General features: G+C 46.8%; 1 protein-coding gene across 3 annotated transcripts in view; it reads right to left on the reverse strand.

Moving 5' to 3' along the window:
• Positions 1–15455, reverse strand: part of htr4 (5-hydroxytryptamine receptor 4) — a 106079-nt gene that overhangs the window by 44086 nt on the left and 46538 nt on the right. For all 3 annotated transcript variants that reach the window (XM_076048015.1, XM_076048016.1, XM_076048017.1), the window contains exon 3: positions 2010–2123. In XM_076048015.1, the coding sequence (XP_075904130.1) occupies positions 2010–2123 (114 nt within the window). The remainder of the gene's footprint in view (positions 1–2009; positions 2124–15455) is intronic.

Consider the following 15455-nt stretch of genomic DNA (forward strand, 5'->3'; position numbering starts at 1 on the left):
CAGCCTGCAATGGTGACTCTGAAGGACTCGAGCTGAATTATGATTGGATTAAAAACTCTAAAAACTTGATTGAAAACCAGTTCAATCAAGTCAGTATTACGTGACACGAAGAGATCAGACTCTGGAGAACGCCTTCGTCGTCATATTCACTGGGAAAGACATAACTGTTGTGAGTATGTCTGGGGCAGCAGAGACGACCTGCCGCTGATTAATCGATTCTGTTTTTTGTAAGAATCGAAATTTGCCAGAATATCAAGTGAAAAATGCAAATGTAATCCTTTACAGCCATTGTGATAGAATTTTATTCCTTGGGTTCCTGTTTTTTTTTAAATTGGAAAATCATGACATTTTTTTAAAAGTAATTTTCGGTGTGGGTGAAAATAAGTTTAAGTCTGTGTGAGGCATCCAGAGCTACAATATAAGCAAATCAGAGCACATCAGGGCAAAAATAAATAAATAAAAGAAAGCATACAAAACAAATAATGCATAATTCATAAAGCACAAATAATCAGGGAAAACTTCTGCACTGATGCAGATTTATCACCATCTCCCATGGTGGATCTCTCCCACTTGTATGTGTGTGTGTGTGTGTGTGTGTGTGTGTGTGTGTGTGCTTCAACACGCAGAGGGAACCAGGAGTCTCATCGCTGTGTGTGTTTGTGCGGCGGTTATTGATGAGGAGCGAGCGCCTCCTGAATCACCGCCAGCCAAGTGCAGGTGTGTGCATGTGCGTGCACGTGTGGGCTGTAAACACGTCGAGCCTCACAAATTTACTTGTCTTAGTAGTTTAAGTAAAATGCATATATATATACACGTACGTATCAATTAGTCGTTATTTGCTCACAAAGTCCCATCCAGCCACATATCCATCAATAGCAGCTGCTTCCTGCACTCAGGGTCTCGGGAGTCTGTTGGATCGAAGGCAGGGTCACACTCTGGACAAGTCAAGGGTTCATCACAGGGCCACATGGACGACCATTCACACTCACATACACACCTACGGACAATTCAGGGTTCCCGGGTCACTTCACATGCATGTTTTTGGACTGTGGGAGGAAGCCGGAGAACTCGGAGAGAACCCACGCAGACACAGGGAGAACATGTTGGCCTGAACTGCAGCACCATTAGATTAAACCTCAGCGAGTGGATAGAAGAACCTGCTGTCTGTCACCTCCTCAACTTGCCAGCTTTCCTCCCGACCAGTTGGTTTCAGCTCCAGAACTCCTGCTGGTGCAGGAAGAGACACCTGGTGCTAATCAAGCCACCGTGGCCGCTCGCCACGGTGGGGGTGGAGTTTAACTACAGAGCGCTCCCGTAGTTAAAGTGAGCATCAGCCAAAAAGCCAAAACAATTGTAAGATGTTTTTTTTTTCTTTTTCTAAAACAAAATGTGACATTTTAAGTCGCAGTGTGTCTGTCGGTGAGTTTGTCCGAGAGCAAAACTTGACCGGAACGAAACAGCGCGAGATTTTTAATTGACGAGCTTCAGGCTTAAAGACTATGTGTGTGTGTGTGTGTGTGTGTGTGTGTGTGTGTGTGCACGCACGTGTTGCCTCAGAGCAGATGGAGAGAAAATGATGCAAGAAAAAACAAATAGGTTGTGTCACGTTGGTCTCCTCGGGGAAGTGAGGCAGCGGTGACTTTGTCATCCATCAGTGTTTTTAAACACACACACACACAGACACACACTCACACTCACACACACTCACACACACACACACACACACACACTCACACACACACGCACACACCTGCCCAGCTTTCTGTCTCGGCCACCAACTCGTGCGGACGAGAGTCACCCTGAGCTCTCAGGTGTCTCCGCACGGAGAGACACCACAGAAGAAGAAAATTGAGAGCGATGGAGAGGCAGCAGAGGTGAAGGACGGCGAGAGGGACGGGAGCGGCGACGGCCGCGGACGCTGAGGCAGGCGGACGGAGGACACCGCCGACGCAGCGCCCCCTGCAGGGCGTACCGAGTGCACGAGGAGGGGAGCCGGGGCTGCGTCCTACCTGAGTTGTCTGTCCTTGCAGACGGCCACCATCACCAGCAGGTTTCCCAGGATGCTCATCAGCATGACCAGAGACAGGAAGCAGATCAGGGCCATCCGCTGCGGCATGCTGTCGCTGTGGAAACAGCCAGAGAGACGCGACAACATGTCAGCTCAGGTCAGCAGATTGACAAACGCCGGCAAACAACGAGGTGGGCGGCGGCCAAGAAGTCTCCGACAGAAAACTGCGCCGCTTCATTTTTGTTTGTTCTCTAACAACGTTCTAAGTCAGCGGCGTGGGAGAAAAAAAACCCATCCAGGCGAAGATGGTTTCCAATTTAATTAAGTTTGTGGAGCTCATTGCTCTGTCTGGAGCCGCAGACGCAGGTTAGGACGTCGCCGAGAGTCTCTTCTGCAAACTCTCTGTCATAAGCTTTGCAACAGTTTAGTATGAAGTGCTTAAAAAATGTTTTTCCACACATTGTTCATGAAGAGAGCACCGGGTGAAGGCCTCCGCCTTCACTAAAACAAAGGTGAAAACTCTCGCCGAAAACAAGCCAGTCGAAAGCGAGGAATCTGTGGACAGGCGGCAAAAAACATAATATCTGAGAAAATAAAAAAAATATGGGTAATAAGTGCACCACATCTTTTTTCTTAAAATATGCCAACTGGTTTGGCTATAAAGAGTTACTGAAGAATCCATGGGACAGGAGAGCAAAATGTTGGATTTGGAATCAAGGTGTCCAAAAAGAGGGGGAAAAAACCCCCACACAAACTAATAGCAATGAAAATAAATCTAGTCATTGCTGCGTTGCTCACGGTACTAAATCTTTAATTCATTTGTATCTGTGTAAAATGCCACAAATACAATCTAATATGAATCTTTCAGCTTTTTCTTTGTAGCCAAACAAACATAATTTGATGTGGATCGTCAGAAAAGTGTGGAATTTCATATCCAACATAAAAACTCTCTTAGCTCAAAATCATAAGGAGACCAGATGTGACAGAACAAGTCTTTTTTTTTCTTTTTTTTTAATCATCTTCTTACTATCATTACTGTCATTACTACCTTTTTTTCCTAAATGTCAGAGTGGCAGTGCTGAGCTCTTTTCAAAGTGAAAACTTTTTTTCTTCCCCTTTGTGCTGATCGGGGCTGATTAGAGTTAAACAGCAGGTGTGAGCCGCTGATTCATTTCCAGCCCGCAGGGAGGAAACCTCGCGACGCACCGCAGTTTTCACACGTCCGTGCCGACCTTGGCACGCCGCCGACGTGGTGCGGCAGGCGAGCGGCGCTCCCGGGGCGACACCGGGGGTCTGAGTGCCCTTTCGGAGTCGGACTGCTTCAATCACGGGCTTGTTTGACGTTGCTAATGCACTGCGGTGATCCTCCTGATGGAGGCCGCAGCTGCGACTCCACAGAGGAGTCGGAGGTACGTATGTACACGTATATATCTATATGTGTACAGTGTCTGCTATACGAGTCCCAGTCGGCCTATTAGCAAATTAACGCTGAAATGAAACGTTTTCTTTAATCCTACATTTGTTGGCCATAAACTTTGACCACTTAGCCAGACTGAGATTTATGTGGCGAGCATTGAGCGCATCGATGTCAAACTCTGGCCAGTGGGCCAAATTTGGCCTGCAGTGTCATTACATTTGGCCCACGATACAATACAAAATCACTACTAGAGCTGCTGGCTTGCCACTACTGTTCAGCACACATGTGCGGCGAATACTACAAATCCCAGAATGTCTTCGCGCTCATTGAAGGATATTATTATTATTTAATTGGTTTATTGTTATTTTATTTTTAAATGTATGATTGGAACAGATGGTTGACTGTTATATCTGGAGGAAGATTTTTAATTTTTAATTTCAATAAATATCAATGTCGGCCCGCGACTTTGTCCAAGTTGTAAATCTTGGCCCCACTGTGTATTTTAGATTGACACGCTGACTTAGCGCAACCGCTACAAAGGAGGGACCTTTAACTCATTTATTCTTGACTCCAACCATCTACAGGTCAAAAAACGACTCAAGGGTACTCAATGCAAAAGATAATCGTGGATCTACATGCCGGCATTTAAACCACTGTGTGTCGTAGCTTTGCACTGCATGTTTCCACCAAAACAAACCGGCTCCCTGCAGGCGCTCAATGCTGACAAAAGCACTCCGGTTGTTTCTGCTGTTGTATCTTAGAAGTTAGGTTAGGTTTGTAACTTGTAACTTTGTAACCCTAACCCCGTGTAACTTTTTCTACACACATTATTACAAGACATTATTAAATCAAACTTGTAATGAAACCAACAGTGAGTCCATGACGAGGGAGGAATGCCATCACCATGTTTTCACCGTCACCATTATCATCATATTTGCATCACTCGTTTCCCGGACATCATTTAGATTATGATTATTAATGTGTCCTCTGCGGAGATAACTCCTTCCACGCACTGACTCGACTTGCCGTCTCTGCAGCCCACACAGCTGAACTGGCAGTCAGCTAATTATCCACGGACAAACGGGAGCCGCAGCCTCGTTCCTGCATAAAAGTGATGCAGAGGCTGAAAATAACGTCAACCTCCCCCCAACCAAAAAAAAAAAAAAAAAAAATCAGAAAATACTTTTGAACTTTTGAACATTATTAGCTCTGATTTTCAGCAAGTGAGGAAGAACTCAGCAGGAAGTTTTTCTTTGCCATCCCCGCTGCTAGAGCCAGAGAAATCTGCTCAGTTATCTGTTCGATGTTGAGTCTGCACCATCACCATGACAGAACTGAACCGACAGACAGCGTTCACAGGGCAGAAAGACCAACAGCGAGGCCTCCCTCTGTTTTAACACCTTTATTTTTCCAAAGCATCACAGGTTCTCACTCGATTCCCTCCAAAAACAAAAATACAGAAAAAAAAAAGTTTTTGCATCCTCTTGAAAAAACAAACAAACAAAAAAAAAAACGATACATATGTGCAGTGCAAGAGTGCAGAAACGGAAAATTAGGACCAAATAACTTGACATCTGATAGCGGCGAACTCTGACCTGAACAATCAGCGAGCGTCGGGGTCTCAATCAGGCACTTCAGCCCCTCGACAGGGGGAGGAGCTGGAGGCTGGAAGCCAATGACTCACTTGTGAGAGTAAGTTTTGGAGGTTTTCTGCCAAAAAAAAAAAGAAAAAAAAAGGAATCCCAGACCAATCACCTGGATGGCCTCAAATTCCCCTCAGCACCCTCTGGAGTGTCGACCTCTGGACTGGCTCGATGTCAGGTGGTGCTACTGAAGTGCCGCTGATTGGATCTAAAGAGCGTGCTCACCTTCCACATCGCAGCCCCCTCCCCCTGACCCTCCACCTTGATATCACCAGCCCTGATGAATGGTGATGTGGGACCTCGATGATCCAAACACTCGTCCTCGTGGCGGTTTGGTTCTGTTACACACTTGATGGCCTCGGTTTGGACCCGTGGTGGGCTTAATCAAAATCGCTACGAGTGCCTGGTACTTTTGAAATTGTGAGCATTTCTTTGCACACCACTCACTATTCTATCACTTGGAAGTGCTGTTGCTTTCACAAACAGGCCCAATCTTGGTTTAAATATCTTGAAAATGTGGACATTTTCCCCCACTGACCAACAGTTCAGTGTTCATACTTCTACTTGTTGTGTCTGATTCAGCCCATCTGAAGGCTCACATTCAGCCAGTCTAGTTCCTTCACTCAAGGCAGTTTGCTGTGTGTTTGGTCAAGAGGCAGTTCCTGTACTGTTGGTCTCTGACTGTTACCAACAGCCATTTTTCTTCAGATTTTAACAACACATAACAAAACCTTTGGAAGTTGTAGAGATGTAAAACAGTGAACTACAAACTGAGAAATGAATGAATCTTTTCAGCAAGCGATTCAGTCCAGTGCGCTCAGCCAAACAATTTGGACCTTCAAACGACACAACACCGATGAAGCTCCCGGACATTCATTATCTGGACACGTGTGTGCCGCGAAATAACCTTCAGTCTAATTAAACAACCCTAAACAAGAGCCGCCTGGACAGCAAGGTTCCCTCTCAGCAGGCAAACACAAGCCGGCCGTTGTTCGCCAGGCCGCCACAGGCCACGGCCCGTGGCCCGACCATTGAAACACGATGCTTCTCGCAATCCTTAACAGAGAAAAAAGTTTTGGGACAGGGGCGTCTGGGTCGAGAGAATCCGTCCGTGAAGAAGATGGAACTTGACAATCACCAAATCGCGTCATTTAAAGATGCTGTGGGGGGGGAGGGGGGGGGGGTGGCTAAATCCCAAAATTGCAGAGTTGAATGACAGCGTCGCTCAAACGCCGGGCCACACCTGAGCCGCTCTGTTTTTCCAGCCCAGAGGAGCTTGTTTTTCTTTGCCACGTAGTTTCATTCCAATTAGATTCCGTCAACTTGGGCTCGCCTCTGGTTTACGCATCAAAAGAGCAGCGGAGCAGGAAGACGGCGGGGAACACGATCCTGGATGGTTTAACATGCTTGCGATGGTTCCAGCGAGTGCAACTTGACGACACGACTGCAGCTGCAGCAGCTCACTTTCAGGCAGCCAGTCAGTTTGGTGCAAACGCTCCAATCTGTTTTAGTGCTTTCAGAGCCAAAGGAATTGGGGGGACGGTGAGATTCTCTGAAGAAAAGATGACAGAGAAAAAAAAAATCCTTACGAGTGTAAAGACAAAATTTCGCAGCTAGAGAGAAAAATGGCTGTCTGTGAAATAGAAACAGTCGCTGTACTCGAGGAGAGACTGCCCGGAGATACGACACAACTGTGTTTGTCCGCTGGGGCGGAAATACTGTCAGTAACTTTCAGCAACTTTCAGCAGGTCTGTAAAGGTGCTCTTGATGCGATTGTTGTGATGAACAGGGACAGATTTCAATATGAGCCGGACATCATTTCCTCGCTAGAAGCAGCGAATTACAGTTGGACTCCGCCCATCAGATCAGGAGTACCAGGTGTCTATTCTTGTGCTGTAGCTGGCTCTTTAAGAAAGGAGTCTGTGAAGTGGATCCAGTGGATTTGATCCACTGGACTGATCTGTATCATCGACCCAGAGGATCTGATCCACTGAATTGATCTGTGAAATCAATCCACTGGATTTGAGCCACTAGATCTGTGGCACATCAAAACTGACCGGGAAATCTACAGAGGATATATTTGGTATCCAATCACTGAACACCTCATTAAAATAAAATAATCATCAATAACAGAGTCCCCAGAACGCCACCGGCCTTCCCCTCAGACACCTGCAGTTTCCGCAGTGACAACGATCCATCTCTGAGAAAAAACTTCTGGGCAAGTTGCCAAGTTTAAGGCTGCTACTGCAAAAAAAAAAAAACTGGAGCAGCAAAAAGTGAACAACGCGGGAGACTGAACAGAAAATGAAAAATTAGACATCGTTTGACGGATCGCAGGGTGAAAAAGAAAAAACACAGGAGGGGTAAACAGCACCTGGTGCAGATGAGCTACTGAATACAGCAGGGAGGCAAATCATCATCATCAAAGTGCACGACTGTAATCATATCACCCAGTCCCGCTGGAACACACACACACACACACACACAGATTTATTTGTAAACCAATCAGAAGCCATTCACGGGCTCCGACTCCTCGTTCCTCTCTGATGATGTCGGATCACACACTCGTCGCTAACGACACCAGCCGTCCGTGAGTTTGTTGTTTCTTTTTTTTTTTTTTTCACCCCTCGGCGTCTTTAACAGGCGGCAGGCAGCGGCAGAAGCCTCCAACATTGTTTCCCTGCCACTTTAATCAAGCGCACGCCTACGAATCTGTTCCCGAGCACCGCAACGAGGGCCGGGGCTTTTTATGAAAAATTCATGTTCCCCCGTCTAAAAAAACAAACAAAAACAAAACTCGCAGCAGAAGGTCGCTGCTGAAGTTCTAATATGAAACGAGGGCGGCAACGAGAGGAGAAGGAGTGGCTCGCAATCTTCCTCTGTTGCGTCTGAGCGCGTCGCTAAACACGGGCGCGACTATTTCTGGATTCTGCCGATCCTGGACGTGAAGGAGGGAATGCTTTGCCATCGTGTGCCGCCAAGTTTTCACACATCTCAAGATGTCCATGACCCGACTGGACTGGAACTACAACACATTTGTAGGACTGACCAAAATGCTTCTCTCAAATATGGAAAAAATGAATCATCTTCCGGTGCCAAAATCCACTATTTTGGCACCTGCAAGCCAGTACTGATTTGGCTTACGTGTGTCAAGATCTAACGCCGCTGGCGACCGGCTTTCACCTCATTACAGAGGCGCGAACGAGAGCCAAGTCTCGAGTGAAAAGTAGCGTCAGTGTGTGTATAAAAGTGTGGCTGCACTTCAGCCGGGTCGATCAAAATGAAGCAAAATGCAACATTTGTAACAAAAAGATGTAGCGTCAAACAAACTTGAGTTGGAGGAAAAGTCTGATTTATTGGAAAATGGAAAATTTTCCTGGCGAAGTTTTGTGCCGTGCTGTGCGCTGCATTACTGCTGTTGTTCAAAGAGGCTTTCCACCGGTATCGAAACCAAGGTCCTTGAGCTTTCCTGCTGGACAGAGTTCGATCAGAGTTTTGATCCACGCTCACTTGTATGAGTAAAATATTTAAACTGGTTACTTGTTTGTTATGTTGGTAAAAAGATGATTTCATAAATTCATTCATTTTGCCAGTGGAATGTCACAGACTCTTTTTGGGCCCACTAGCATCACTTCAGACTTTGTTTCTCATGCGAGGAGTCCTGGTCTGGTGGAAAAGACAAGAACGCGACGCCGCTCCACCTCATCGTTATCGGCGAGCGCAGCTGGAGCTCAGAGTGCCTAATTAATTCCTCTGTAATTAACCCCCAGGCCAGCAGAGAGCTGCTGCTGCTGCTGCTGCTGCTGCTGCCTGGCTGCTTCTCAGCGTCACCTGTGGCTGCAAACAGCAGAACGCTTGCCGAGGTTCTCCGTAAAATACACAGGGAGGTCACGGAGAGGAGGAAAACACTTTACGGCTTCCCTGACGGGGAAAAACAACGTGGTGTGGTTCTGGAAAGCTCACCTGGCTCTCCACTGAACCCTCTGGTTCGGCTGAGTGATTTCAGGCCGACTGACGGAGCAGACAGCTGCTGGGTGTCGGCGGCAGGTGAGAAGGTCGGCCACACATCCCAGCTGAGGTGTTACCCGCCGGAGCAGAGCCCCTTAATAAGAGCACCGCTTTATCCAACTGCATTACGTCACTTCTGTCCACCTCTCCCTCAATCAAGCCCCCGAATGCCGGAATCCATTTCTGTCTCATTTTCCCTTTTTTTTTTTAGTTTTTTTTTTTTTTTTAACTCCCTTAATGAAATGCCATCTGCTTGACAGCTTCAGTGTCAAATCAAACTTGTGTCTACACTGGATACATAAGACACCACTGCTTCAGGACTTGTTATGATCCCCCCGCCTATTTACTCTACTTTTTAATGTATTTCTATACTATGGAAAAACCCACTCAAGTCTGTACTGTCTTAGAAATTGCATAAATTATTTTTGCATAAGTTGTTTTGGACAATAAATTCACTGTCCAAACAAACTCGCTGACTGTCTGGAAAACAGCATATTTAGCCCTGTGTTTGCAGCCTCCTGCTAAACATGACACATCCACACGTTAGAAAGGGACAAAAACAAAGCTGGTTTAAGAGACCGGAGAAAAAAACACCAGGCTGGGGGTGTGGTCACTCACCTGGGTGAGGTACTGGTGCCCTTTGTGACATCACAAAGGCCTGTTTTGTTTTTTTTTTCTTCTTGCACATGCTTCCTATAAAGGTGGAGCAAGCAAGAGGGTTGAAATTAAGAAAAAACTTCTGGTAAATTTGCTGACAAACACTTGTGAGGTGGAATTTGCATAACAGAGGACCTTTAAATAAATGATGGAGGAGAAAAATGATTTTTTTTTTGTGATCAGACAGAACGTGGTTGCTCACTAAGAGAGCTGCACAAATTCCACTGTGTGTTTGCATGTGTAGGAGTGAGAGGATGACACTGATCCAGCTTATTATCTCACACACGGACACGCACACACACACACACACACGGGAACAAGTTCGGTCTTAGAATGGTCGAAACAGCTACTTGGGGTTGCCAGGAAACATGTTGTTTTTTTTTTTTTTATAATCAAGTGCCCAGTTTAGAACCAGTGTGACTCAGAAAGAAGAAACAGATGAAAGTTGGATCAGATCTGCCCGGCGACTGGTGCCGCCACGCAAAAAAACAAACAAACACAAACAAGACAATAATAGCGAGCTCGCACGTCACAAAAGGCCAAGAAGTCTTGAAATATCAGCCACCAGCGTCGCAGTCGGTGATTAATAATTAAAGGAGTTTGATTTGTGGCTAACAAGCGGCTCCTCGATACATCACAGCCGTGGCTGCAAGCATTCATCCCGGCGTGCCCAGGCAATTATCCTGCGCGACGGTGGCGCGACTCGGCAATAAACCTCTCATGTTTCACACTCAACCTCTCATCCAGCGACGGCAACCCCCTCATTAAGCTACACAAACACTCAACACAACACACAACAGCGGAGCCGATCCCAACAATCCCAGGAACAAAACTTATTAAGAAAGAAAATCATCATCATCATAATCATCATCATCATCATCACTGTCACATGACCATCATCACCATCTTCATCATCTTCATCACAGGCATCTTCATCATCACCATCATGACCAACATCACCATCATCATACGACTGCTGCTTTATTTCCAGGGTGAATAATATAACACACACACACACACACACACACACACACACACACAGAAAACTGTTTCATGTTTCAATTATATATATATAATTGTATATTATATATATATATATATATATATATATATATATATATATACATATATATATATATATATATATATCTATATATATGCCAAAGGCACCACCACTAAGGAGCATATCTGCAGCTCATCCGCCTCCTGCTTGCCTCCCGCCCGGAGACGGATGTCTGCTAAAACTCTTAAGTGCGACAGTGAGTGAGGTTATCGCTGAAGGGAGGCCGCCCTGCTGGATTGGCTGAGGCCAGGGAGTGCGTGTGTACGGGAGGGCGTTCATGCGCATGCACGGCAAAGAAGTTGGAAAGATTATAAAAAAAGAAAAAAAAACTCGCAGACACGGAACAAACAGACAGGTATGAACAAACAGAGAGAGGATGGAGGAGAAAACGGCCTCTGCAGACGTGTGCAGGTCTCACCTCGGTACCACTGACCCACATTCATCCATCACTCCGTGTGGCGTGTGTGTGACGGCTCAGGCTGTCTGCCCAGGTTGACCTTCAGTGACCTCTGCGGCTCGCTTTTCCTATTCTTTTTTTTTTTTTTTTTTTCTTTTAGCAGCAACGCAAACTCAAATACGTCAAACAGTTGCGTTAAGTACTCCACTAAATAAGTAAAGCGTCCTCAGAGCGACGCTCTCTCTGCCAAGACGGTCGGGATCGACCGGCAGAGCGCTGGGCTGAGTCAAGGTCAATACGCTGCGTGGATAAATCCACTCGTCGACAGCTCACCGAGTCCATTTAAGGCTCGACGGTTGGCTGGATTTATCAAAACTTTGAGAACAAATTTCTGAAACTCAGCATTTATTTTTGAGTTTTGATGGTATCGATGGTATCGGGAGGTGCATTGCAGTAGGACCAACGTAAAAACCCGCAAAACTGTGAATCGGACTGCGATGGATGCAGCAGAGGAAGAGGCGAGACAGCCGTCCATCTCGTGGCGTTGGCGGGGTGTGCTCTCCTCACCGCCGGTCGGCCGGCGATACGATCGGCCCAGTCATGTGACCAGCCGGGAGGTGGTTCGGAATAAACGGCGGCGCCCGTCTGTGCAGTTCCATCAGGGTTAATGCGATAAAAGAGCGAGGATCACTTTTCCTAGGGAGGAAACACGACTCTCTCTCTCTCTCTCTCTCCCTCTCTCTCCCTCTCTCTCTCTCTCTCTCTCTCTCTCTCTGCAACTGCATCGTAGCGACTCCAGCAGGCTCTTATCAGCTTCAGCCCCCCACAACCTCCTCCCCAGGTAGAAGCGCCTGTGCACCTCCTCCTCCTTTTTCCGCGCCGCTAATGTTGCGACGTGCTTATCTCCGGCCCGGCGCTCGTTAAAAATTCTGCATGTCAGACTTGAACCCCGTTTCCAGTTTCTCGCTGTGTTTCCGATAAGATTTCACAACGAGGCTGAAGGCAGCGAACGCTCGTGGTTGTTTTGTTTAGATAGCCATCAGGGAACATCAGCCGGGCTCATTTCTTCACTTCTGGTATGAGGTGGGGAAGTGCTGGGGTAAAAAAAACAAACAAAAAAAAACATATATATATATATATATATATATACATATATTTTTCTCCTCCTGACGCGGTGGGAAAACAGCGTCATTCAAAATGGGGAGTTGCTTTCGTAGAAAATTGTGATAGATTAGAGATGTTTAGATAAGATAAACATTCCATAAACAATTTGACTGGTTTCAGTGAGTGCGAGTGTGCGTGACAGTGTGTGTGTGTGTGTGTGTGTGTGTGTGTGTGTGTGTGTGTGTGTGTGCGCGCGTGTGTGTGTGTGTCTGCATGCCTGCGCGTGTGCGTGTGCGTGACAACACTTGGCAGCCTTCGACTCGGAGCCACTTGTCGGCCCAGATCAGCTAATTGTTCTGCACTCGGGCGTATTTGTTGCAGCTGAGCTCTGCGCTCGTCCTCCAGCTTTAATTTGGTTGGCTGATCTCGGGCCGGCGCGACAGGACCAGAGTTGATATTTCCTACCCACTCGCTTCTCTTCCTCTGCTTGTGGTGCACGTGGCTCCGTGGGAACAGGCACTGTTGGAGGGAAGTGAAAGAGCGGCAACGGCCGTTTTTTTTTGTCCAGGAAGTAAAAGAAAAGGTCACTGATCAGGGCGGGGGGTGGGGGGGGGGGGGTCATTTGGCCGTTTCACACATGAAACGGCCAAATGACTGGTCGTAAAAGTAAAAAAGCTCACAAGAAAAATCTTTGATCCCTCTGAGTGTGATCTATACAACACCAGTTATGGATACTCCTTTTGGTTCTTGTTTGTTTTGAAGTTATTTTGGTTCAAATGAAACATTCTTAAGGGTGAAGAGAACATTGAGGTGTGGCGTCCCTCAGGTTCGTGTGTTCGAGACCCTTTTTCTTATCATCCTTCACACTGCAACTGCTCACTGATACTGTGAGAGACCACAACACTGACCTCCACAACAGGGTCCATTCAACAACTTCACAGGGAAACTTTGGTTTTCTTCTCATTGGCGAGAGAGAAAATTCTTCCTCTGCGATTTTCATTAAAGGTTAAGTGAGTGAGACATTTGGAGATTTTGACGAAGAAACAGCGACATCAGGCGGTTAAATTTTAGATTGCAGCGTCTTTCACTCTCCCTCCCCCTCCTGAGTTTGCCAGTGAGCTACGGCTGGATGACTTTTATTAAAGTATTTATGTGCAGTATATTAGGCCTTTACCAATATAAAAATCATAAATTTCAGTCGAATATTACACACTGGACCATTACATGAATTTTCGGCTGCAAATCAAATTTCCTCCCTGGAAAAATAATCGAGGAGAAAAACATCAGTTAGCTCAATGGGTTGTTTTTATTTTTCAAGGCCAAATTGAAGCTCAGCAGAGGAAAGTGGGAGCTACTCCACTGTTAACATCACTGACATCAGCCGAAACACGTCGACGTCCCGCTGAGACTCCGGGAGGCAAACAACTGGCGAAGAGATTAATGACCACCGGGTGGCGTTAACAGAAAGTGTCCAGGAAGTCGTGTTGAACAGCTACACACTCACTCGCGCTAAACAACTCAGAACTCACAAGACCGACGGACGGCAAACAACTGGAAGACCAGCAGAGCGCGTGTGTGTGTGTGTGTGTGTGTGTGTGTGTGTGTGTGTGTGTGTGTGTGTGTGTGTGTGTGTGTGCGTGAGCATCAGCAGTGTGTTTGTTTTTTCATGCAGCCTTTTTTTTCTGAATGAAAGTTTTTTTTGCACCCACATTACGCAAACAGCTGCTGGATGAATTATTCAGCCAGTGATTCAGCAAAAGGCGGCGGCTGCCAAGTCTGCCGCCGCGCTCTGACAATCGCATCCTGCGACGCGGGAGTCAAAGCCAGGGCTTCGCAGGAAACGCTACAATAGGCAGAGAGCATGCTGGGAGCTGATAGCGGCGACCCGACGTCGTCTCCCGTTAGCCGCAGGTCACGGACCAGAAAACTACAGACGGTGCCGAGTTGTTCTGATTGTATCACGTCTGGAGGAAAAATTGTGCAATCTGAAATGCCGGCACGCTGCGTCAGAGACTCACACATGGACGCTGCTCAAATGTTTAAAAAAAAAAAAAAAAGAGAGAAAAAAGCTGCGATGATAAAATCCCCATTCAGAAAGGATTGATGGTTCATTTTTCTCGGCACCTGCAGTTTTGAAATGATTAGAACTGACCTGCAGTAGAGGAAAAAGGTCTTTATCAGACTGAGAACTGCAGCATCCATGCTGACACTGACACTGTTTCCACTGCAACATCCACGCTGACACTGACACTGTTTCCACTGCAACATCCACGCTGACACTGGAGCTGTTTCCACTGCAACATCCACACTGACACTGACACTGTTTCCACTGCAACATCCGCGCTGACACTGGAGCTGTTTCCACTGCAACATCCACACTGACACTGACACTGTTTCCACTGCAACATCCACGCTGACACTGACACTGTTTCCACTGCAACATCCACACTGACACTGACACTGTTTCCACTGCAACATCCGCGCTGACACTGGAGCTGTTTCCACTGCAACATCCACGCTGTCACTGGAGCTGTTTCCACTGCAACATCCACACTGACACTGACACTGTTTCCACTGCAACATCCACGCTGACACTGGAGCTGTTTCCACAACAACATCCACGCTGACACTGACACTGTTTCCACTGCAACATCCACGCTGACACTGGAGCTGTTTCCACTGCAACATCCACGCTGACACTGGAGCTGTTTCCACTGCAACATCCACGCTGACACTGACACTTTCCACAGCAGCTTCCATGCTGACACATTTTCAGCAACTCAGACCAATGCTCTTCATTTGGAATATCAGCCGTTAAGTTGCCTTTAATGTGTTTGGCTAATAGATTAAAACATGAACGTCTGCTTTATGGCAGGAAGCAGCGAGTGCAGGGATTCATTAAAAAAGCATCAAATAGTTTTGCTTTGAATCGCACACAAACACAAGTCAATGGGCTGACAGCAGCCAGAGCAGGAAGATGAGGGTTTGTGAGGGGGGTTGGGGGGGGTCAGTTTCAACTTCCTGCCTTCCTGTTTTTGTTGTTGCTCACTTTAACTTCACAAGATGTGATGTTGATGGATAAGACGAAGCGACACACAGCAGGCTCACGCAGCATCTCGCAGCCCCCTGAGAGGGGGGGGGGGGAACGAGGAGACGTG

The sequence above is a fragment of the Nelusetta ayraudi genome, unplaced genomic scaffold (assembly GCF_046127955.1).
Source record: "Nelusetta ayraudi isolate G7.1 ecotype Tasmania unplaced genomic scaffold, CSIRO-AGI_Nayr_v1 ptg000097l, whole genome shotgun sequence".
In the NCBI taxonomy this organism is placed as follows: domain Eukaryota; kingdom Metazoa; phylum Chordata; class Actinopteri; order Tetraodontiformes; family Monacanthidae; genus Nelusetta; species Nelusetta ayraudi.